Source organism: Artemia franciscana, chromosome 18 (genome assembly GCF_032884065.1).
Source record: "Artemia franciscana chromosome 18, ASM3288406v1, whole genome shotgun sequence".
Lineage (NCBI taxonomy): Eukaryota > Metazoa > Arthropoda > Branchiopoda > Anostraca > Artemiidae > Artemia > Artemia franciscana.
The window spans coordinates 15,016,397-15,038,984 of NC_088880.1; the positions used below are offsets into that span (position 1 = coordinate 15,016,397).

A 22,588-nucleotide genomic window follows, 5' to 3' on the forward strand; every position below is an offset into this window, starting at 1 on the left:
TAAGCCTCTTATTTTCCTTTTAAATAAGCCTCTTTTAAATTCATAGAATTTTGTAAGAGCTCATACCATATGATCTCTTGGCTCTTAGCTCTTCTTGACTCGTCACAAGTGTCATAAGAGCTCTTAGCTCTTGTTTATGCAGAAATTTATCAAATTATATTCTGCCGTTTAGTTGGGTAAATACTTTGGTCTATTCAATGGGTAAATACTCTTGATTTCACTATTATTTTCAGGTGAACGAACGATGGAATATAATTACCATTGAACCTAACCACAGAGCTGATCTTAGAGGAGCTAACAGGAAACATGCAACAATGATTACACGAGTTGTAAATACAGGTTTTCGGAAGTTTTTTGAGCTTCCGGAGGCTAATGAACGAAAGTAATAACAACATGAAAATAAACCTGGAAAAATGATGATCTAGAAGTTCACTAGTTTGGTATATAAGACAAATGAAAGTAAATTTTATGACTGAGTTCCAAAGAAAGATTGGATGCCAAAGGATTATCGAAGCTAAATAGGATATAAAAATTGAATATGGTAAGCACTAACAAGCACGTAGCCAGGCTAAGGGTCTGTGAGTCTATGACTCCATCTCTAAAAATACCCAAAATTTGTAATTTTCCTTATTTTGAAAATCGAAAGTACAGTACAAAATACAAAGAAATAAATCTCTGTGCATAAGAATTAGTTATAAGGTCTGATAGAGCTTACTTTTCTCTTCTTTCGTCTGATTAAAGAAAACAAAGAAATTAAGACTCAAATGAAGATAAATCTTACCAACGTTACAGTTTTGCATTGTAAAAAAAGAAACAATCATGAAGAATCACCGATTTTGAAAATAACATGCACTTAACCAAAATTCATATGCAGAAAGCTGTCCCCGATAGAATTCCCAGAACTGAATTTTGGAGGGAAGGACAATCCTAGCTTCGTCTTTGGGGAGGGACTTAACTAATGAATCCTTGAAGGTGTTTGACTTCCGGAAGCAAATAAATGAAAGTAGTAGCAACATCAAAGATAACACCAGAGAATTAATGTAGTTTATAAGAAAAATTAAAGTAATAGTGAGTTCTAGGATTTAGCATTCAAGGAAACAGATACTAGATGGTTTAAAAAAAAAACAACAAGTTGTTTCAAATGAAACGAAAGAGCAACATTAAAGCTTGAATCGAACAGATATTATTCCATATAAGGGGGTGCTACCCCTTCCTCAGCCCTTTGCTTGTTACACTAAAATGCACTCTTTGAGGCATCTTCCCCCCTCACCCACTTAATGACCCACCATTCATCCTTCATAATAGATGATGCGAAATTTGCATCATTAAGTATGATTCAATGAAAAATAAAGTTAATTAACCTAGTTAAATTAAACATTAAGATCAATGTCCATATTAACCATATATCTTGTATAGACTACATGACTTTTCAGAAATGTATATTGCACCGCACGATATTACTTGCTCTGCAAATGGAAAGCTCAATGTACAGGTTTCTGATGCTTTCAAATCAAATCGACAGCACCTTGGTCCTCTTTGGGGTCAAGGCATAGTTTGGTACCACAAAAGCAGAAACTGCCAATTTTCCATTGCACAATTTTTTTGGTCACCTGAAAAGGGTGATGGGATTTCTAATTTCACTTCGAATGAATCTTTGGTAGAAAAATCTTCTAGGGCCATTATTTTGGTATAATCAACCCCAGGAAAAACAACATAAGTAAATTAAAACAAATCAAATAAACACATGATCTTTCTTTTGGGAAAAAAAAATACAATTTTCACATTTTTTTTCGATAAGAGCTTTAAACCTCTTAACATATTGAATCCAATGGCGTGATTTAACTAGGATAGCTTTGTTTTCTTTGGGGGGGGGGGGAGTGCATTCCTTTTTTTTCGAAAATCAAACAAATTTTCTAAGGTTCATAGTTATTGATGGATAGTATTAGACTTAAAGGAATTTGATACATTTCGAATTAGAATAAAACAATTTTTGATGCGTTAATTGTTCTCAAAATTCTGTTTTTGAGTTTTAGTTACTATTGGCCTGAGTAGCTCCTTACGTACAGTTCGTAACCGCGAACTGTTTGGATCTATCCTTATAAATGAGACGCAGAGTGACAAGAATTCAATTCCTCACATCAAACTAATAAAAATAAGAGAAATGATTACTCAAAAAGCGGTATTGTAGAATTCTCGTCAGAAATGTATAAAAACGACCTTTCGTCTAAATAAAGAGATATAAAGTGACAAAATTCAATTTATCACATCAGATTGATCAATATAAGAGAAATGATTACTTAAATAGTGGTATAGTAGTATTCTCGTTAGAATTGTTTAATTCAGACCTCTCGTCTAAAAAAAGAGATATAAAGTGACAAGAATTCATTTTATCACATTAGATTGATGAATATAAGAGAAATGATCACTTAAATGGCGGTGTAGTTGAATTCTCGTCATAAATGCATACAACAGACCTCTCGTTTAAATAAAGAGATATAAAGTGACAAAAATGAGATCTATCACATCAGATTAATCAATACAAGAAAAATGAACATTTAAATAGCGGTATTGTTGAACTATTGTCAGAAATGCATACAACAGACCGCTCGTCTAAATTAAGTGACAAGAATTCAATTTCTTACATCAAATTAATCAATATAAGACAAATGATTACTTAAATACCGGTATAGTGGAATTCTCGTCAGAAATGTATAAAAAACACTTTTCTTCTAAAGAGATATAAAGTGATAAAAATTCAATTTGTCACATCAGGTTCATAAATATAAAAAAAAAATGATTATTTAAGTAGTGGTATTGCAGAACGTTCGTCAGATGTGCATAAAACAGACCTCTCGTTTCAATTAAGAGATACAAATTGACAAAAACTCAATTTATCACATCAGATTAATCATTATAAGAGAAATGGCTATTTAAATAGCGGTATAGTAGTATTCTCGTCAGAAATGTTTAAAACAGACCTCTTGTCTAAATAAAGAGATATGAAGTGACAAGAATTCAATTTCTCACACCAAATTAATCAGCATAAGAGAAATGATTACTTAAGTAGCGGTATAGTAGAATTCTCGTTAGAAATACATAAAACAGACCCTCATCTAAATGAAGAGATATAAAGTAACAAGAATTCAATTTCTCAGATCAAATTAATTAATATAATAGAAATGATAACTTAAATAACGAGATAATAGAAAGCTCGTCACAAATACATAAAACAGACCTCTCTTTTACATAAATTGATATAAAGTGACAAGAATTAAATTTATCACATCAAGTTAATCAATAAAAGAGAAATGATGACTAAAATACATAAAACAGACCTCTCGTCTATACATAGGAAAAATTATTGGAAAACAACAAAAGACTTTACCCATTGATGCAATAACGATTCTATTTTTTATCTTCTTTCCGGAGTTTTCTTATGATTATCTCCGCATAGAAGAACGGATAGTGAAGGGCTATTGAACTTTACCTGGGTGGGCACAAGCACAGAATATGTTAAATGCTCTCCCTGACCTTGTTTAGTGTCTTTTTTAAGTGGCTAAATTAAGTACAGGAAAAAATCTTAGTCAATTTTTGACTATAGAACATCTGATTAAAAGGGATAGGCTAAAATAGCGAACAGTAAGAGTATAGGCGTTTTTCCACCTCTGAGTTTAAAACTTTTATTACTATGAAAGGGGTGGGATGGGACAATTATGGAAGTTCAGGGGGTTACCAAAAAAATAACTGAGCACAGAAAGTACAAATTCAAACTTATGAGAGACCACTTCTATGGAATATTTTTGAGACATTTTTATTTAACCTCTTTAGAATATCCATAACCAGCTTTAGTTTGTTTGGTTAACTACGTAAACTTTTAACTAACCTTGCTAGGACTAGGCGTGTTTCAAGACTATCAAGGAGAAATATTCCCAGGGGGACAGGAATTACAGCAAAGAGTTTTTTCTATATGTCTTCTTCTTTCCCAAGAGGGCTATCTGTCCCAACCGGCCCCTACCTAGATAGGTCTTGAGAATGCTGCTAAATTCTTAACAATTTAAAACTCTCCGAATTATATTTCAGAGACAATGGTTTTTCCTGACACCATTGATGAAAACAATTTTCTTCTTTTCCGGAGAAAAAGGGTTGTTTTTTCTTGAATTTTAAGATTTTACAAATTCCGAGAAACAATTATCGACATTTTTAACTCACTTGGCTCACGCTCCCAGGGATGTGAATTCGCCAAAACTGCTCAAAGCAGTGTGCTATGACCCCCGATTTCATGATAGTCTATCCGTCCTATGAACTACTATACTTTTGTAGCTCAAAATTACCTTATAGCCAGGATTGTATTTTTGGGGGGTCGGGGGGTGGGGTTGATAGAACGTAATTTTTGGAATCTTGAAGCAATTTTTTTTCATTTTTTTTAGAAAATACCAAAAAAGGGTATTTTCCAGTGAAACGCCCAAAAAAGGTATATGCCGAAATCCTGTAGGGCAATATACAACCCTCCAGTTGATACCACTGAGCACTAGTGGTATATAGAAAAGGAGTTACTCCTGCTCTCAATATATAAATATATATATATATATATATATATATATATATATATATATATATATATATATATATATATATATATATATATATATATGTATATATATATATATATATACTAGCTGTTGGGGTGGCGCTTCGCGCCACCCCAACACCTAGTTGGTGGGGCGCTTCGCGCCCCCCCCCAAGCCCCCCCGCGCGCGTAAGTCGTTACGCGCCATATTAGTTACGCGCCATTGTAGCTGTGTCCCTGTGTCCCACCTGTGAATAGAGATAGATATAAATATATATTTTTAACTACGTAAAACATGCGAATGTACAACATTCTGTGCATATAAATAGCATTTATATTCCCTGTGTCCCGGTCGTCATTTGTGTCCTGGTGTCCCAGTTTGTATTTTCTCTTTGAGTGTCCCGGTCGTCATTTATATTCCCTCTGTCCCAGTGTCCCGGTCGTCATTTGTGTCCCGGTGTCCCGGTCTGTAATTTCTATTCAAACAATCCCTGTGTCTCGGTCGTCAATTATATATCCCGCCTGTGCCCCTGGCGTCCCCGTTGTAGTTGTGTCCCTGCCTCCCGGTCGTCATTTATATTCCCGGTCGTGATTTGTGTCCGGGTGTCCCAGTCTGTAATTTTTCTTTGAGGTTCCTGGTCGTCATTTATATTCCCTCTGTGTCGGTCGTCATTTGTGTCCCGGTCTGTAATTTACCTTTGAATGTTTTTTCTTTTTAGTTTTTTTTAGTTTTTTACATTTTTTCAGTTTTTTTTTCTTCTTTATTTTTCAGCGTCACTATGAAGTACATATCGCCGAACCTTTGTTTTTTAACTTAAATCTGGTAGGCATTGATGACCTTATCCAAGTCAAAATCCCAAACCCAATCATCATCGCTATCATTTCAGTTTTGATATGTTTTGACTCTCGCTTTCCAGGTGGATTTTCATCTAACTGCGCGGTTTTGCGTTCTTTAGCCGCAAGCCTGTTTTCTTGCTGTTCTTGTGATTCCTCGGCACGCTTTCTTTTCTTACTTTCTCTATCAGCTGCAAGCCTGTTTTCTTGCTGTTCTTGTGATTCCTCGGCACGATTTCTTTTCTTACTTTCTCTATCAGCAGCAAGTTTTTTGGCATAGACTCTTTGAACAGCTTCCTCGGCTGTTGCCATTGTAGGTTCTTCAGTCATTTTACAATTAAACATTTTTCCGTGAACGCCAGTCTTAAATACCATTAATGACGTCACCGTCATAGCAAAAATGACGACAACTAACTTCATGACGTCAGTCGACACAGAAACATGACGTCACCTGACAGACAGACACACAGACAGACAACTTATTTTTATATATATAGAAGATATATATATATATATATATATATATATATATATATATATATATATATATATATATATATACTAGCTGTTGGGGTGGCGCTTCGTGCCACCCCAACACCTAGTTGGTGGGGGCGCTTCGCGCCCCCCCCCCAAGCCCCCTCGCGCGCGTAAGTCGTTACGCGCCATATTAGTTACGCGCCATTGTAGTTGTGTCCCTATGTTCCACCTGTGAATATATATATATATATATATATATATATATATATATATATATATATATATATATATATATATATATATATATATATATATATGTTTTTAACTACGTAAAACTTGCGAATATACAACATTCTATGCTGTCCCATTGTCTGTGCATATAAATAGATTGTCAGGTTTACCGACTCTTGAACATGCAACATATAATGGTCCATGGGAAAACAATCCGTATTCAGATCTATACCTCATGATTCTAATGATTGCCCTTGAGCTTTGTTGATGGTGATTGCTAATCGACCATTCCCTGAGTCGCCATCGTCATTTATATATCCATCGTATTTTATATATTTTTTTCTTTTTAGTTTTTTTGTAGTTTTTACCTTTTTTTTATTTTTTTTATTTTTTTTTACTTATGTCCTGGTCGTCATTTATACTCCCTGTGTCCCGGTGCTTTGTTGATTGCTAATCGAACATTCCTTTTGTCCCGGTCGCTTTCTCTTTGAGTGTCGTCATTTATTTAGATTGTAAGGTTTACCGACTCTTGAACATGCAACATATAATTGTCCATGGGAAAAACAATCCATATTCAGATCTATACCTCATGATTCTAATGATTGCCCTTGAGCTTTGTTGATGGTGATTGCTAATTGAACATTCCCTGTGTCCCGGTCGTCATTTATATTCCCAGTATCCCGGTCGTCATTTGTGTCCCAGTGTTCCAGTCTGTAATTTCTCTTTGAGCGTCCCGTTCGTCTTTGTTTGATGGTGAGCTTTGTTGCCCCTTGAGCTTTGTTGATGGTGATTGCTAATCGAACATTGCCTGTGTCCCCGTCGTCATTTATGTCCCCCCTGTGCCCCCGGCGTCACCGTTGTAGTTGTGTCCCTGCGTCCCGGTCGTCATTTATATTCCCTGTGTCCCGGTCGTCATCCCGGTATACATTCGTTTTTGAATTGGTATATGATGAAATAAATTTTTAATTTTTTCCCTTTTTTTCCTTTTAGTTTTTTTTATTGGTTTTGACCTTTTTTTAGGTTTTTTAGCTTTTTTATTTTTTCTTTTTAGTTTTTTTTGAAGTTTTTATCTTTTTAGTTTTTTTTATTTTTATTTATATTTTTTTAGTTTTCTTTTTCTCCTTTATTTTTCAGTTTTTTTCCTTTTTTTAGTTTTTTTTCTTTTTTAGTTCTTTTAGTTTTTACCTTTTTTAGTTTTTTTTAGTTTTTTAGATGAAAATTTTTTTTAGTTTTTTTCCTTTTTTTCTTTTTAGTTTTTTATTGGTTTTTACCTTTTTTTTAGCTTTTTCAGTTTTTTTTTCGATTTTTCTTTTTACTTTTTTAGTTTTTATATTTTTTATTTTTTTTATTTTTATTAATTTTATTAGTTTTCTTTTTCTCTTCTATTTTTCAGTTTTTTCCTTTTTTTTAAGTTTTTTTTTTAGTTTTTAGTTTAGGTTTTTTTTTAGTTTTTAGTTTTTTAGTTTTTTTAGTTTTTTTAGTTTTTTAGCTTTTTTATTTTTTTTTTATTAGTTTTTATTTTTTTTTTGTAGTTTTTGCCTTTTTTTAGTTTTTTAATTTTTTTTTTTAGTTTTTAGTTTTTTACCTTTTTTAGCCTAACCAGGATTTGAACCTGGGACCTTCATTCTCCGTTCTGACACCCTCTCTCATCGAGTGACTACTCCAGAATGTTCATTTTGGTGTTTTAAATGGTATATTATTAACCAAATTAATGTGTTTTACAATATACTAAGCATCGTCAAAGCAAAAATGATGGCAACTAATTTCATGACGTCAGCCGAAACATGACGTCACCTGATCCATCCACAGATCCACACACAGACAACTTATTTTTATATATATAGATAAGATATAATCTGGCGTAACAGACATAGTGTAACAGACATAAAAGACAGACAACTTATTTTTATATATATAGATTTTTATATATATAGATACAGTTTCTTGTTTAGTTTTTTTTCTTTTTTAGTTTTTTCTTTTTTTAGTTTCTTCTTTTTATTGATTTGTTTTCTTTAATTTCTCAATGTTCATTCTAACATTGACACTTGGAAAAATCTTTACGTGCCAAGCATGCTATAGCTCCAACAATTTAAATTAAACATCAAAATTTGGGGTATCTGTTTTAAGGTTTTCGAATTACTTTAATCTATTTTCAAAATATATTGAAATATTTGTGCAATTCCCAGTTTTTTTTTAGTTTTTTCTTTTTTTAGTTTTTTAGCTTTTTTAGTTTTTTTTTTAGTTTTTTATCTTTTTTTATTTTTTTACGTTTTTTCTTTTTAGGTTTTTTCTTTTTTTAATTTTTTTAATTTTTAATTTTTTTTTTAGTTTTTTCTTTTTAGTTTTTTTTTTAGTTTTTTACCATTTTTCTTTTTCGAATTACTTTAATCTATTGTCAAAATATTTCGAAATATTTATGCAATTTCCAGTTTTTGCATTCTAGTTTGTTTTCTTTTATTTATATAGAAGATATAATCTGGCGTAACGGACAGACAACTTATTTTTATATATATCGATATATATATATATATATATATATATATATATATATATATATATATATATATATATATATATATATATATATATATATATATATATATATATATATATGTTTTTAACTACGTAAAACTTGCGAATATACAACATTCTTTGCTGTCCCATTGTCTGTGCATATAAATAGATTGTCAGGTTTACCGACTCTTGAACATGCAACATATAATGGTCCATGGGAAAACAATCCGTATTCAGATCTATACCTCATGATTCTAATGATTGCCCTTGAGCTTTGTTGATGGTGATTGCTAATCGACCATTCCCTGAGTCGCCATCGTCGTTTATATATCCCCCTGTGCACCCCGGCGTCCCCTTTGTAGTTATGTCCCTGTGTCCCGGTCGTCATTTATATTCCCTGTGTCCCGGTCGTCATTTGTGTCCCGGTGTTCCAGTCTGTGATTTCTCTTTGAGTGTCCCGGGCGTCATTTATATTCCTTGTGTCCCGGTGTCCCGGTCGTCATTTATATCCCCCTGTGCCCCCCGGCGTCCCCATTGTAGTTGTGTCCCTGTGTCCCGGTCGTCATTTATATTCCCTCTGTCCCGGTCGTCATTTGTATCCCGGTGTCCCGGTCTGTATATACATTCGTTTTTTAGTTTTGTTTTTCTCCTTTATTTTTTTCCTTTTTTCTTTTTTTCTTTTTTAATTTATTTAGATTTTTAGATTTTTTAGTTTTTTTATTAGTTTTAGTTTTTTTGTAGTTTTTACCATTTTTTTAGTTTTTTTAGTTTTTTTTTTTTTTTACTTATGTCCTGGTCGTCATTTATACTCCCTGTGTCCCGGTCGTCCTTTGTGTCTCGGTGCTTTGTTGATTGCTAATTTATATTATATTTATATTTATATTTTTTATATTTATTAATATTTTTTTAGTTTTCTTTTTCTCTTATTTTTCAGTTTTTTCCTTTTTTTTAGTTTTTTCTTTTTTAGTTTTTAGTTTTTTTTTGTTTTTTACCTTTTTTTAGTTTTTTTAGTTTTTTTAGTTTTTTAGCTTTTTTAGTTTTTTTATTAGTTTTTAGTTTTTTTTAGTTTTTGCCTTTTTTTAGTTTTTTCAGTTTTTTTAGTTTTTAGTTTTTTACCTTTTTTTATTTTTTTTTAGTTTTTTAGCTTTTTTAGTTTTTTTTCTTTTTAGTTTTTTTTTTGTAGTTTTTACCTTTTTTAGTTTTTTTTCTTCTTTTGTATTAGTGTGAAATAATTCAGACGTCATATGCGGACAAACACGACGTCACTCGACAGACAGACAGACAGACATAACCCACAAACAACTTATTTTTATATATATTTATTCATATTTTTTTAGTTTTCTTTTTCTCTTTTATTTTTCAGTTTTTTCCTTTTTTTTAGTTTTTTTCTTTTTTAGTTTTTAGTTTTTTTTAGTTTTTTACCTTTTTTTAGTTTTTTTTAGTTTTTTACCTTTTTTTAGTTTTTTTTTAGTTTTTTTAGTTTTTTAGCTTTTTACCTTTTTTTAGTTTTTTTTAGTTTTTTAGCTTTTTTAGTTTTTTTTCTTTTTAGTTTTTTTTTTGTAGTTTTTACCTTTTTTGTTTTTTTTCTTCTTTTGTATTGGTGTGAAATAATTCAGACGTCATATGCGGACAAACACGACGTCACTCGACAGACAGACAGACAGACATAACCCACAAACAACTTATTTTTATATATATTTATTCATATTTTTTTAGTATTCTTTTTCTCTTTTATTTTTCAGTTTTTTCCTTTTTTTTAGTTTTTTTCTTTTTTAGTTTTTAGTTTTTTTTTTAGTTTTTTACCTTTTTTTAGTTTTTTTTAGTTTTTTTAGTTTTTTAGCTTTTTTAGTTTTTTTATTAGTTTTTATTTTTTTTTGTAGTTTTTGCCTTTTTTTATTGTTTTCAGTTTTTTTTAGTTATTAGATTTTTACCTTTTTTTAGTTTTTTTTAGTTTTTTAACTTTTTTAGTTTTTTTTTCTTTTTAGTTTTTTTTGTAGTTTTTACCTTTTTTAGTTTTTTTCTTCTTTTGTATTAGTGTGAAATAATTCAGACGTCATATGCGGACAAACATGACGTCACCTGATCCATCCACAGATCCACACACAGACAAATTATTTTTATATATATAGATATATATATATATATATATATATATATATATATATATATATATATATATATATATATATATATATATATACTAGCTGTTGGGGTGGCGCTTCGCGCCACCCCAACACCTAGTTGGTGGGGGCGCTTCGCGCCCCCCCCAAGCCCCCCCGCGCGCGTAAGTCGTTACGCGCCATAATAGTTACGCGCCATTGTAGTTGTGTCCCTATGTCCCACCTGTGAATATAGATATATATATATATATATGGTTTTAACTACGTAAAACTTGCGAATATACAACATTCTTTGCTGTCCCATTGTCTTTGCATATAAATAGATTGTCAGGTTATCCCCCTGTTTCCCCCGGTGTCCCCGTTGTAGTTGTGTCCCTGTGTCCCGGTCGTCATTTATATTCCCTGTGTCCCGGGTCCCGGTCATCATTTGTATCCCGGTGTCCCGGTCTGTATATACATTCGTTTTTTAGTTTTGTTTTTCTCCTTTATTTTTTTCCTTTTTTTTTCTTTTTTAGCTTATTTAGATTTTTAGATTTTTTAGTTTTTTTTATTAGTTTTTAGTTTTTATTTCTTTTTAGTTTTTTTGTCCCGGTCGTCATTTATATCCCCCTGTTTCCCCCGGTGTCCCCGTTGTAGTTGTGTCCCTGTGTCCCGGTCGTTATTTATATTCCCTGTGTCCCGGTCGTCATTTGTATCCTGGTGTACCGGTCTGTATATACATTCGTTTTTTAGTTTTGTTTTTCTCCTTTATTTTTTTCCTTTTTTTTTCTTTTTTAGTTTATTTAGATTTTTAGATTTTTTAGTTTTTTTATTAGTTTTTAGTTTTTTTTTCTTTTTAGTTTTTTTGTAGTTTTTACCTTCTTTTTAGTTTTGTATATATGTCATTTTAGCCGGGAAAAAAAAAAAATCAAATTTTCAGCCTGCTATGAGGTAGCTCACTTGATTGCGAAATGTTTACTTTAACCCTGCTTCAACCGTTAATTTTTGCTGAGGAATGCGGCAGGAAGAGAAAATTGTGATACTTGAGTAACTCTGAAAACAACAGTGGCGAAAATATCAATGCTGCATGTCACATTCCTTTCCGTGTTGTGCTTGATCTTTACATGCAATAACAACCATCGTTTCATATAACGGTCGCCTTGTTTGGTCTCATCCAATTCAGATATTTTATGTAATTTGCAAACGATAAAAGCATGAAAATTATGTCTAGCTAGCACTTGTCCTCAAATTCGAACTGGCAACTACCGCAAAACAAAAGAGAGAAAAAGAACCAATAAAGAACGTTATTAATTTTAGCCTACTTATAGACTATTTTACTAATCCTGAGGATCCTCGAGGATCGTAAAAAGATGAAAATAACACCCCATGTGAAGAGGATTACCTACTCAATAAACTTACTAGGAAACTGCAAAATAGGAGCTCACGAAGCACTTCCTTCCGGTTCGACCAACAATGACTTAAAAGATCACTTGATTTTGGACCATTTTCTTTTACAGAAGTGTTGAGTTTTCCCATCAAGAGTCATTAATAAGGATAATTATGCGTTTATATCTAGAATAATGGCTGCAGCAGTAGCTGCAACATAGTAAAAAGAAAACAACAAAATTCTTCCCCCTAGATTTTGAAAAATACGTTTTTGCACGTCCCCAATTTTTGTAAATTGACGCCACTACCCACCAGGTTTCGCAAGTAAAGTAAATTTTGTGCATGGGTAGCACTGATGTCTTCTTTTTTCTCTTTTTTTTTATCCCAGGGATACTCGTATCGAGCCAGGGGTCGTAGAATGCTGGGAGAGGGCTTATTTGAATTAAAATAACAATATTTAGTGCTCTCTTTGAGAAACAAAAGAAATTTTGATACACCAAAATGTTGTTTCTGACATATGAAACTTACTAAGAGGGCTGGGAGGGGGAGTGTACGGGAGGGGCTCTAGTAAACCTCCAGTTAAGGGTTCTGGAACATAACTATTACAATAGTACCTGTTTTGTACTTCAGAGCCTTTCCATTCAAGAAGTGGCACCAAAAGGGTTGTTTTCAGTGCTATATCGCACTTACGAATGGTAGAAATGATAAAAAAATGCACTTAGATATGAGCAAGATCTTTCAAATGAACCATTAAACATAACTCGTATAAGCTGTGCTTGCCCAATAGCCTCAGCTTTTACACTTGAGATATGGCACCAAAAGTGCTGTTTTAAGTGCCATTTGGAATTTGCAGATGGCGGAATTTATAGGAAGAACGTAGATTAGAGCAATATCGCTTATATGAACTACAAAAAATCTGTCTATGATGTTCTGATAGCCTGCTAGTGCCACCTCTTGAGAAATGGCACAAAAAATGTCATTTTAGTGCAATATGGCACTACATGGGGCGGAATTTATAAAAAGCACCTAGATATAAGAAATAGCTTTTGAATACCTTATGACGGTGTATTGGATAGGGACGTGCTCTACAATTGTAAGGTCTTACGTTCGATCCCACCTGTCGTAAGGAATGCGTTCAATAGTACATGATTATTTGTCTTCTGGTTTTTTTTTGTCGTTTGATTTAATCCTTTTTTCTTTTTTGTAAGCACAAGCGCCATTTAGTTTTATGACTACGAGACATTGTGCAAATAAAACCTATTTTATTCTATTCTATTCTTTTCGTTTTAATCTGACGCCATTTTGAAGGGTTTCAGGCTTTTCTTGAAATCGCTATAAATTTCTTTCGCAATAAACTTCTACTTTTAAGATGAACTGAAATAATAGTTACCATCCCTGAATCAGTGTCACATGAAAATTTTTTTCACTAGGCAGTTTTTTTCAAAACGTGTTTTAACTTGGTTGCTATGGGCTGCCGTTGGCTCTTTACCAGGTTGCGTGACCTTTTTTAACAGTTGTTGCACCTGTGCAATACCAAATCATCCAAACCATCTTATGATGCTAGAAGTGTTTCCCCCAGAAAATTATTCCCGTAAAATCCCCCCTGCGTCAAATCCCCCTCCCGTGAAAAATTCCCCGTTTGAATCCCCCGGAAAACTCCCACCGATAAACTCCCCTTGGAAAATTCCTCTCCCTCATATACATAACTGAGCAGTCACATACAAAGTATTACAAATAAATAAAAATTTCACTAAGTAGTTTTTTTCCAAAGCGTGTTTTTGAACTTTTGATTACTATGGGGTGTTATTCGCTCTTTACTAGGTTGCAGCTACCGCTGCAACCCTGCTAATGACATAAAGTTTGAGATGGCTAGGGGAGGCTCTGCAAGTGAGCGATGACAGATTGCCAAACGTTGTCCTTGTCAGCCAACCGTCTAGGGCCAAACAAAAAGCTGGTCGTCCGCGGCTGGTATGGGAGGATGCCGTAAGGAAATATTTAAGGAAAATGGAACTTTCTGGGATAGTTATAAAAAGAAAGACTTTGAATAGATTGGGATGGAGAAGGAGCGTGCGTAGCTGTGTTGGCCTCAGGTGGCTTGGTGCTACAGTAGGATGTTAGTAGTAGAAGTAGATGTAGTAGTAGTGGTTGTAGCAGTAGTAAGACCTTTAAAAGGTGTTTTTAGCCTCTCATCTTTAAAAACGAGGAGAATCACTTTTTTTGCATGAGAAGCATGTATCTCTTTATTTATTTCTAATGATTGTTTCTGCAAGGGCTGGCAGGTTACTGAAAAATCATATTGATTGATCTGTTTGATGGGCTCATTTAAAAGCAATGTCTCTCTCTCTGTGGCTTTTACAAGTTCATCTTAGTAAACTGTATCTTAAGTGCTATTTGGGACAAAACGACATTTGTGGTGACATTTCTTAAGTAGAAAGGGTGGAAGCCTAAGAAGGGCAGCATAAGGTCAACAAATTTTCAAAGGAGGTTTACAATCCCCTCTCTTGTACAATTTTCCTCCGTGCCCCTTTAATAAGTGAAAAAAAAAGTATTTTGAAAGAAAACCTGCAAAATGAAAACTTTTTGTTTACTTTCATTTTTATGAACATAGTTTAATTTCTTATCATGAAGACCGGCAGGAAGGCAGGAGCAGGGAGGCAAATTTCTAGGAGGTCCTTGGAAATGTGGGACTATAAAGCAATTATAAGGAAACCAAAGGAAAATGAGCAGAATGGGGAAAACCATGGAAAAAATGTGTGCTGCCCCATTGTTGGCTGCCTGCCAATAGATTTTGACCCTTAATAAGGAAAATATGAGTTATTTCTACGAAAAAAATTCTTGAAATATATTCCCTGTCACCCAACCACCATCAATATTTTGGCATTTGCCCCCCCCCCTCTCTGGAAAATTTTCTGCCGGTGCCCTTGAGAGGTGACCATTTCAATACCATAATTGTTTCTTAAGTGCAAAACTACAAATTTATTAAAAATATGGACTTCCTTGGTGTCATCTCTTAAATTAATTTTTTTTTGTAAGGTTTATCGTGCATGTTCTAAAAAAAAGCATAAAATGAACAAAACTTAATTTTAAAAACGGGCTTTTTGAAGGTGAAAACTTAAAACGGAAAAAATTATTACCCCGCAGACTGTGCAAGATATCATCAGATCAAATAAAATGACTTGTGAGTAGTTCCCAGTATCTCTAAAATTCAAAAATTAGCACTTTAATGAATACTGAGCTTGCTTGATTTTTTTTGGGAGAATTACAATTACATCCTAAAAATTATCGAGATCATTGTTGGTGAGAGACTATTGTAAGAGTAAATCAATCTTTTGCTTTCTGTAGGCTACTTATCGGATTTTCCCCCCTCCGGATTTTTCAAGAAATTTACAACCTAGTTTAGTTCAGCGGCAAGAAAAATGTCAGGGGAATTAATAGCAGGTGGAAAACAATATTTACATACAGTCCATATATAAAGAACATTCAAATAAAGGGGAGGAGAAAAAAGGGGAGGACATAAAGGGGAGGAGAGAAACTACGGAAAAAACTGGGCAAGAAGAAAAAATGGCCTACTCTTTTTTTTTCTGACAGAAATAGGAAAATTGCAAATGAACAAGACAGCATATTGTTAAGTATTCATAAAAATTAATATCCTTGTGAAAAAGGGAATGCTGCAGCTTTTTCGGGAGAATTTGAATTATTACCCAATCTTAGAATTCTAGTAACAGTGTTTCCGTTCCAATAAAAGTTCATTTGATGGGACAACTACAAACAGTAAACTATCATGATGTGATAGTCACAAGTGGGAAAGACGACAATATGTGCATGAAATAGGCATAATTCTATTTAACCAATAAACATTAAAAAAACAAAGAGTAGACCATTGGAGTGCACCATATCTCATTCAAAACGAATGACATAACGCCAAAAATTTTAGCGTTTTAGCACTTCAAGTATTAGTTTAACATCAAATTTCGTATGAGTTATAACTTAGTAAGCAAGTATATTTGGATGAAAAGTTGACTAAAAGCAGGAACGTCCTTGAATTTGGTGATAAGAGATTATAAGAAATATCTGAATTAGGAGTAGGAACTCCATCCAATGGTGTTGAGAGTAAAGTCCTGAATAGATTGGGATGAAGAAAGATAATCTGCAATTGTTGGCCATCCTTTATTTATCAAGATTATTAACTTATAAAATTAGTAAATTTAACTACTATTTATTTATGGTTATTTGGTAGCAAATTTAACTACTTTTAATCATTTATCTCTTGGCTATGGTCTATATTGTATAGGTCTTAGGTAAAAGGTGATTTAAAGGATATGGCACTGGACTGTTATGGCATGTTACTGATGAGCATACGATTTATAAAACTTACTAAGAGGACTGGGAGGGGCAGTGTACAGTAGGGGCTCTTGTAAACTCCAGTTAAGGGTTCTGCAACATAACTATTACAATAATCCGTGTTTTTTACTTCAGAGCTTTTCTATTTAAGAAGTGGCACCAAAAGTGTTGTTTTCAGTGCTATATCGCATTTACGAATGGTAGAATTGATAAAAAAAAAATGCACGTAGATATGAGCAAGAGCTTTCAAGTGAGCCATTAAACGTAACTTGTATAAGTTGTGCTAGCCCAATAGCCTCAACTTTTCCACTTGAGAAATGGCACCAAAAATGTCGTTTTTAGTGCCATTTGGAATTTGCAGATGGTGGAATTTATAGGAAGAACGTAGATTCGAGCAATGACTTTTATATGAGCTACAAAAAATCTGTCTACGATGTTCTGGTAGCCTGCTAGTGCCCCCCCCACCTTGAGAGATGGCAAAAAAATGTCAGATTGACGACGGTGTTGAGAGTGAAGTTCTGAATAGACTGGGATGAAGAAAGATAATATGCAACTGTTGGCGATGGTGAATTGGCCATGGTGAATTGGTTGGCCAACTGTTGGCCATGGTGAATAGGTGTTGAAATGACTAGTAAGTGCCTAATGCATTAAGTCCATTGTCTTTCTTAAAAAAAAAAAAAAAAAAAAAAAAAAAAAAAAAAAAAAAAAAAAAAATTCACAGAATTAATCATAATGACTCTGAGACCCGTTTAATTTTTTTTCTAGATGCTGCAAATGAATGAATTCTTCCCAGCTGTGATTCTAATAGCTACGAAATTCCTTATCCCTGCTTTATGTGGCCCAATGCATTTGTCAAACCATCATCTGAGGTGAAACTTGTTTACTATATTCACTTAACATTGCTGCTTAGGAATTTGTGTTACAGAGCTTACTGTTGTTGACTCTACTATAGTTGTTTAGTCAAAGCTATCATAATCATAAACTGGCTCATATGCGCTAACTCCATTACACAAGCACTTGAGTGGCAATACGGAACGGTGATTATTCTCATAAATAATTCAAATAAATAAGATAGCAGCTCTCTTTGGCCCCAACAAAATCAAAAATGTGGTATTAAACACTAGTATTTTTTTTTACCTGTCGTCAAATTAATTCTACTTCAGTATCAGCAAATGACGCTAAAGAAAATTGAACAAGTAATTAATTATACAGATGATAACATGCATTGTTTCTTTGCTGAATTTTGCTAGGGCTATTAATTTTTTTTTGTTTGACCGATATTTAGTCACTCTTTTTTTACGATGAGAAAGTACCTACCTCATTTTGACTGTTCGGTTCGTATTTCTTCACTTTTATTTAATTAAATGGTGAGCTTAAAACATGATTAGCATACATACAAGGCTGTATCTAGGGGGAATAGGGGGTTTGAATCCCTCCTCCAAAAAATCCTGAATGTGCACCTGAATTCATAATACTAAAACATACACATTTTACATTCACAGCGTAAAAACAGTTTATTTAGAAATGCTTTCCGAATAAAGCTTTAACTTTTTTCTGCGGATTTTTTTTTTCTAAAGAAAATTACAAAAGATTATTCTAAAAAATAATACGATATCTACCGTGAATTTTTGGTATTTTTATTCTGAAGTATAAACACATTGTGTGTAATATACATTATGTATATGACGGATCATACTCAATTTTTGTGAAATAGAAAAAAAGGTGTTTTCTTGTTATCTCTTCTGATATATTTTTCCTTTTTTAATACATTCTGTTTTAAAGATGAACTAGGCTAACCACTTTCTGGGGCTTCATTCCTCTTTACAGATACCATTCGCCCCTGATTTTGCTCTACTTCTAATTGCAGCCTAAAGCATAAAGTGTTTTGAGACTGGTCACTATTAATTATGGTATTAAAATGTTCAATTCTCGAGTAACTTTCAGACTGTTAAAAGTGGGTTTCCGGTAGCTTTCAAAACTTCCAGTTTATCTATGGCTTAAATTGAGGCTTGCAAATAATTTTTCAGTTCTAACTTCAAACTCTTCCCTAATTTAAGGCTTGAACGATAATTCGAAAAAAAATTGGCTTTAGAGGCTGTTATTCCAAAACCATAAGCATTCCCATAATACTTTCTGTGAATCGAGATTGATTCACAATTGAGATTTTCTTGTATCTAAGCCGACAGGAACGTAGATTTTTGGCTAGTCCCCACGATTGTTTTTCCAAGTAGGTTTGATCCACTTCACCTTGTATGACAATTCAGGGTGCCATTACGACACTTGGAAAATCGATGTTCCTGTCTGACAAAAATAAATCATTTGTTGAACTGATCATAGGTCAGCCACAAAGAGCTTAGAATAGGATATACTTTAGAACAGAGGAATTGCTAACTTTGAGACTACTCCAGGAAAGCTAAAAAAGTAGCCTAGAATCAAATTTTATCGACCCCCTCCCTTCCCCAAAGGAAACTGAAATCCTAAAAGACCAAAAACTACAATAGGGATCTCCAGGCGTCTTATCCTTGTGTGGAGAATTCAGTTGCTCTCGTATTTTTGTATACTTAACTTGAAGCCTATAGAAACAACTGTGACAACAATACAAAATTTATGGGAGATTTAAATCATATCAGGTTTTCCAGTATAATTTTACCGAAGATCAAAGTTAATAGGATGAGGTCTTTACTCAATCATAATCCTGGTGGAGGTGGTTGATAAGAGCCACATTGCATCAGGTCCAGGTCCTCTTGAATGATGCAACCAAATTTGAAGAGGGAAAAAAAAGGATCATTGATCGTTCTTATGCCCTAGGAATCAACACCGCCTCGGGAGGGTCCCTCTTTTGTTATAGGAGATCATTTACTAACTACTCAATAATTGTTTGAATAACTCTTAAAGGGCTGAGATGCTTTGTTTTGGAAGTAACATGATATAAGAAATGATGCAAGGTTTACATACAGTGAGGGAACAAAAGAATTGTTCCTGGATGATCGTAAATTCGCCAAACAACATAAAACAGGGCTTTTGTATGACAATTACAGGAGACCATGGGAAAAGTCATAAAATGACGAAGATTCAGGATGTATGGCGGCCTCCTATCACATTTTTAGTGCAAGTGGGCTTCATTCATATGGTATAAACTGAAACATGATGACAAAAATAATAAGACTAGCATAGACTGTGAACGATGTAAACTATATGAAACAAAACGTGTTTATTTATGGAATTGTTTCTATTTCGATAAAATGCAAACTAAAATTCTTTTTTAGGAAAGTGGATCCCGTTTCTGACGGCCAGGTTAACGACATTTATGCTCATATTGAACACAGAAGAAATTATCAACTTCCACCAAACCATAAAATAAGCTATGGCTTACTAGGAATTTATAACTCTTATCGTAAGGATCCTGAAGCAGCCAGTGAAGAATATGAAATTCTACCAGAAAAGGAAGCTTCTATTCAAGAAGCTGTAGAGCGAAGAAATATTGAAAATATTCTTATAAGTCTTGGATTTCCTCTTGACGAATTGACTGGAGTAGATGAAGACAGTGGAGACATCTATAAATTAAGAGTTAGTGAAGATAGCCCGGCTCTTACAGCGAACCCCTGGGACAGCACAAGCAATAACTCGACTGTGAATTATGTTAAAGTATACATAAAGGATATTAATTCTGTAAAAACAAACGAGCCAAAGAAAAAGAAGTATGTTTGGGGTTGACTACTAGAAGAAATTATATAGCTATTTTTATACCTATTTTTATACTCGTGAATATTACAAAAATATTAGAAGATATAACTTTACCGAACTGTAGCAAATAATTAACTAATCTTTCAAGCAAAATCAGTCTATATGAATGCTCTTGATGGTAACACTAAAGGTACAAATGATTCAAAAGACATAAATTATTATTAAATTAATAGGTTAGGAAGTAAATTCCATGCTTAGAGACTGAAAAAACAGATTCCACGCACATTTTTTGTGATATCTTCTTTGTTTAGTCGCTAATCAACCTGTTTCTGTAAGAAAACGATGGTAAGAGTGTTCCTGGTAAAGACGTTAATCGGAACAGTTTTGAAATAGATTTACTGTGTCAAATGCTACCATAGGAAACGCTCGTTCAAGAAATAAAGGTCAGTTTCGTGAAATAGTGTACATATGAGAACCTGGGCAGCCCTTTTCAAAAGGCGTGTTCAGAAATTGACAGAATAGTTCAAGACAGTATGAGAGTATGGACAATTTTCTGAACCCAGGATAAGGAGTTCAGTTTGAGAGGGGGGAAAAATAAAAAAAAAGTAGACCAACTATTTTGAAAATATTTGGGATTACAAATAAAAACTAAATATCTTACTTGTTTAGGGAAATGGGATATAGGTCAGAAGGTTGTAGATGAAATTGCCAAAGGTCTGAAAATACCGCTAAACGGAATAATAGTACAAGATTTAATTTGCATTTCAGAAATTGAGAGGAGAAGGTCATTCCGGAATTGTCCCAGCTAAAGATAGAAACAGGGTCTCATTTAGTGATAATGAAAATGGTAAGAAGAGAAGGTAGAAGGCTATATGGATGTTAAACCTTTTAAGATGTAATAAACTCTCCCAGGCTTAGACAAAGTAAATGATTTGACTGCCTTAAGCAAAAACTAATTTAAAAGAAAAAACTATTCTAATTATAGGCAGTGTGATAGCACTGGCTAAGTTAAGAGCTATGTGGGCAAAACTTGTTATTAGTAATTTTTTTCACCAAGGCACTGCGCATAGAAGGAGTTACCGTAGAAACTTCGAAAGGAGCTCATTCGATTGGAGCTTGAAAGCTCCTAGTGCCTTTTTTAAGAGTCAGAAGTGATCTGAAAGCAACCAGCCCCCCTCCCACACCCATCAATTCCCTAAACATATCCAATCAACATTTTGTATTAGCCTATTTGTTCAACAAAGTTGAGATGTCCAGAAACTATGTCTCTGGGGATGTCACCCCCTTCCACAGCCTTCAGGAAAAGGGATGCAAGGTATTCAATTTGCGCATTGTTTACGTATATAGTATTTATAATTGGGAAAGAGACCCTGTTTGACCTCTATTGTTCAAAAAGACCAAGGATATTCAGGCGTAACTTTAGAGAATGTTAAGGAGAATGTTGATCTAAATCAAAGCACGTTATGTGCATACAGGTTGTCAAGAAGGTTTAATTCAGGAATGACAAAGTGCAATGAGTTGGAACTTTTAGCGAATGATGAGGGGTATTATCCATCGATTCAAAAGGTAATATTTACACTCTACTGCTTCTACTACTGCTACTACTACTATCTCTAATACTACTGCTACTACAGCTACTGCTTCTGTAACGACTACTACTAATGATGAGGATATTGAGGTGAAAATTTAAGAAAGGTTGAAGGAGAAATTGAAATAAGTCAAAACATATTAAGTGCATACAGGTTGTAAAAAAGGCGCATCAGTCATGTCTTAGGCACGGGTCTCCGTACTAATCTGAATCTTCAAGGGCATGATGAGGAGGATGTTCAGCTTACCAAAAGGCAATAGGTTTATACTAATTCTGTTACTAATGCTACTACTGTTACTGCTACTACTAATACATTACTACTACAACTACCACTAATGCTACCAATTTGCTACTAATACTGTTACGGGGATGAAGGTAAATGCTTAAGAGGATATTGAGCGGAAAGTTGAACTAAGTCAGAACACACTTTGTGCATAAAGGTTGTCGAAAAGGTGTTTGTCAGGAATGGCTCAGGGTATACAGTTGGAACAATCTGGGAATGCCTGGGGGAAGATGAATTGACCAAAAGGGAATATTTGCATGCTATTACTAACCCTACTACCACTACAACTACTCCCACTACTACTTTTATTGCAACAATATTAAGGCTAAGAGTATTAAGATGGAAGTCTTATGAAATGTTGAGGAAAAGTCGATCTGAATTAAAAAGACTATGGATCAATCCTGGAATTTTTTACCCATATAGAAAGGATTTTTGAGAGAATAGTCCAATCAGATTATATTGAGCTTTTCTTGATGGGTTGTTTTAATATAGATCTCAGTCTTCCGTTAAAAAAAGATGCAGTTGATTTTCTTTAGATGATGACTGCATTTTGGTTATATCCGTCCATTACTAACCCGACACGT

General features: G+C 33.6%; 1 protein-coding gene and 1 long non-coding RNA gene across 2 annotated transcripts; one reads left to right on the forward strand and one right to left on the reverse strand.

Annotated features, from left to right (window-relative positions):
- The first annotated feature begins 409 nt into the window (after nucleotides 1-409).
- LOC136038663 (uncharacterized) lies at nucleotides 410-20,241 on the forward strand. Its single transcript, XM_065721930.1, has 3 exons — nucleotides 410-541; nucleotides 17,215-17,318; nucleotides 19,716-20,241. Exons 1-3 carry the CDS (start codon nucleotides 539-541, stop codon nucleotides 20,161-20,163), a joined length of 555 nt encoding a protein of 184 aa, XP_065578002.1. The 5' UTR covers nucleotides 410-538; the 3' UTR covers nucleotides 20,164-20,241.
- On the reverse strand, nucleotides 9,453-11,610 carry LOC136038662 (uncharacterized). The gene is made up of 2 exons (XR_010620263.1): nucleotides 10,427-11,610; nucleotides 9,453-10,045 (listed from the first exon to the last, which is right to left on the reverse strand). It is a non-coding gene; the product is annotated as an uncharacterized LOC136038662 (long non-coding RNA).
- Nucleotides 20,242-22,588: the final 2,347 nt, after the last annotated feature.

What these genes read in the sequence shown, in the direction of transcription:
- LOC136038663 (XM_065721930.1), top strand. An exon ending in TTGTCAAACCATCATCTGAG is followed by an intron (nt 17,319 to 19,715) that starts GTGAAACTTGTT and finishes ATTCTTTTTTAG; the next exon opens with GAAAGTGGATCCCGTTTCTG.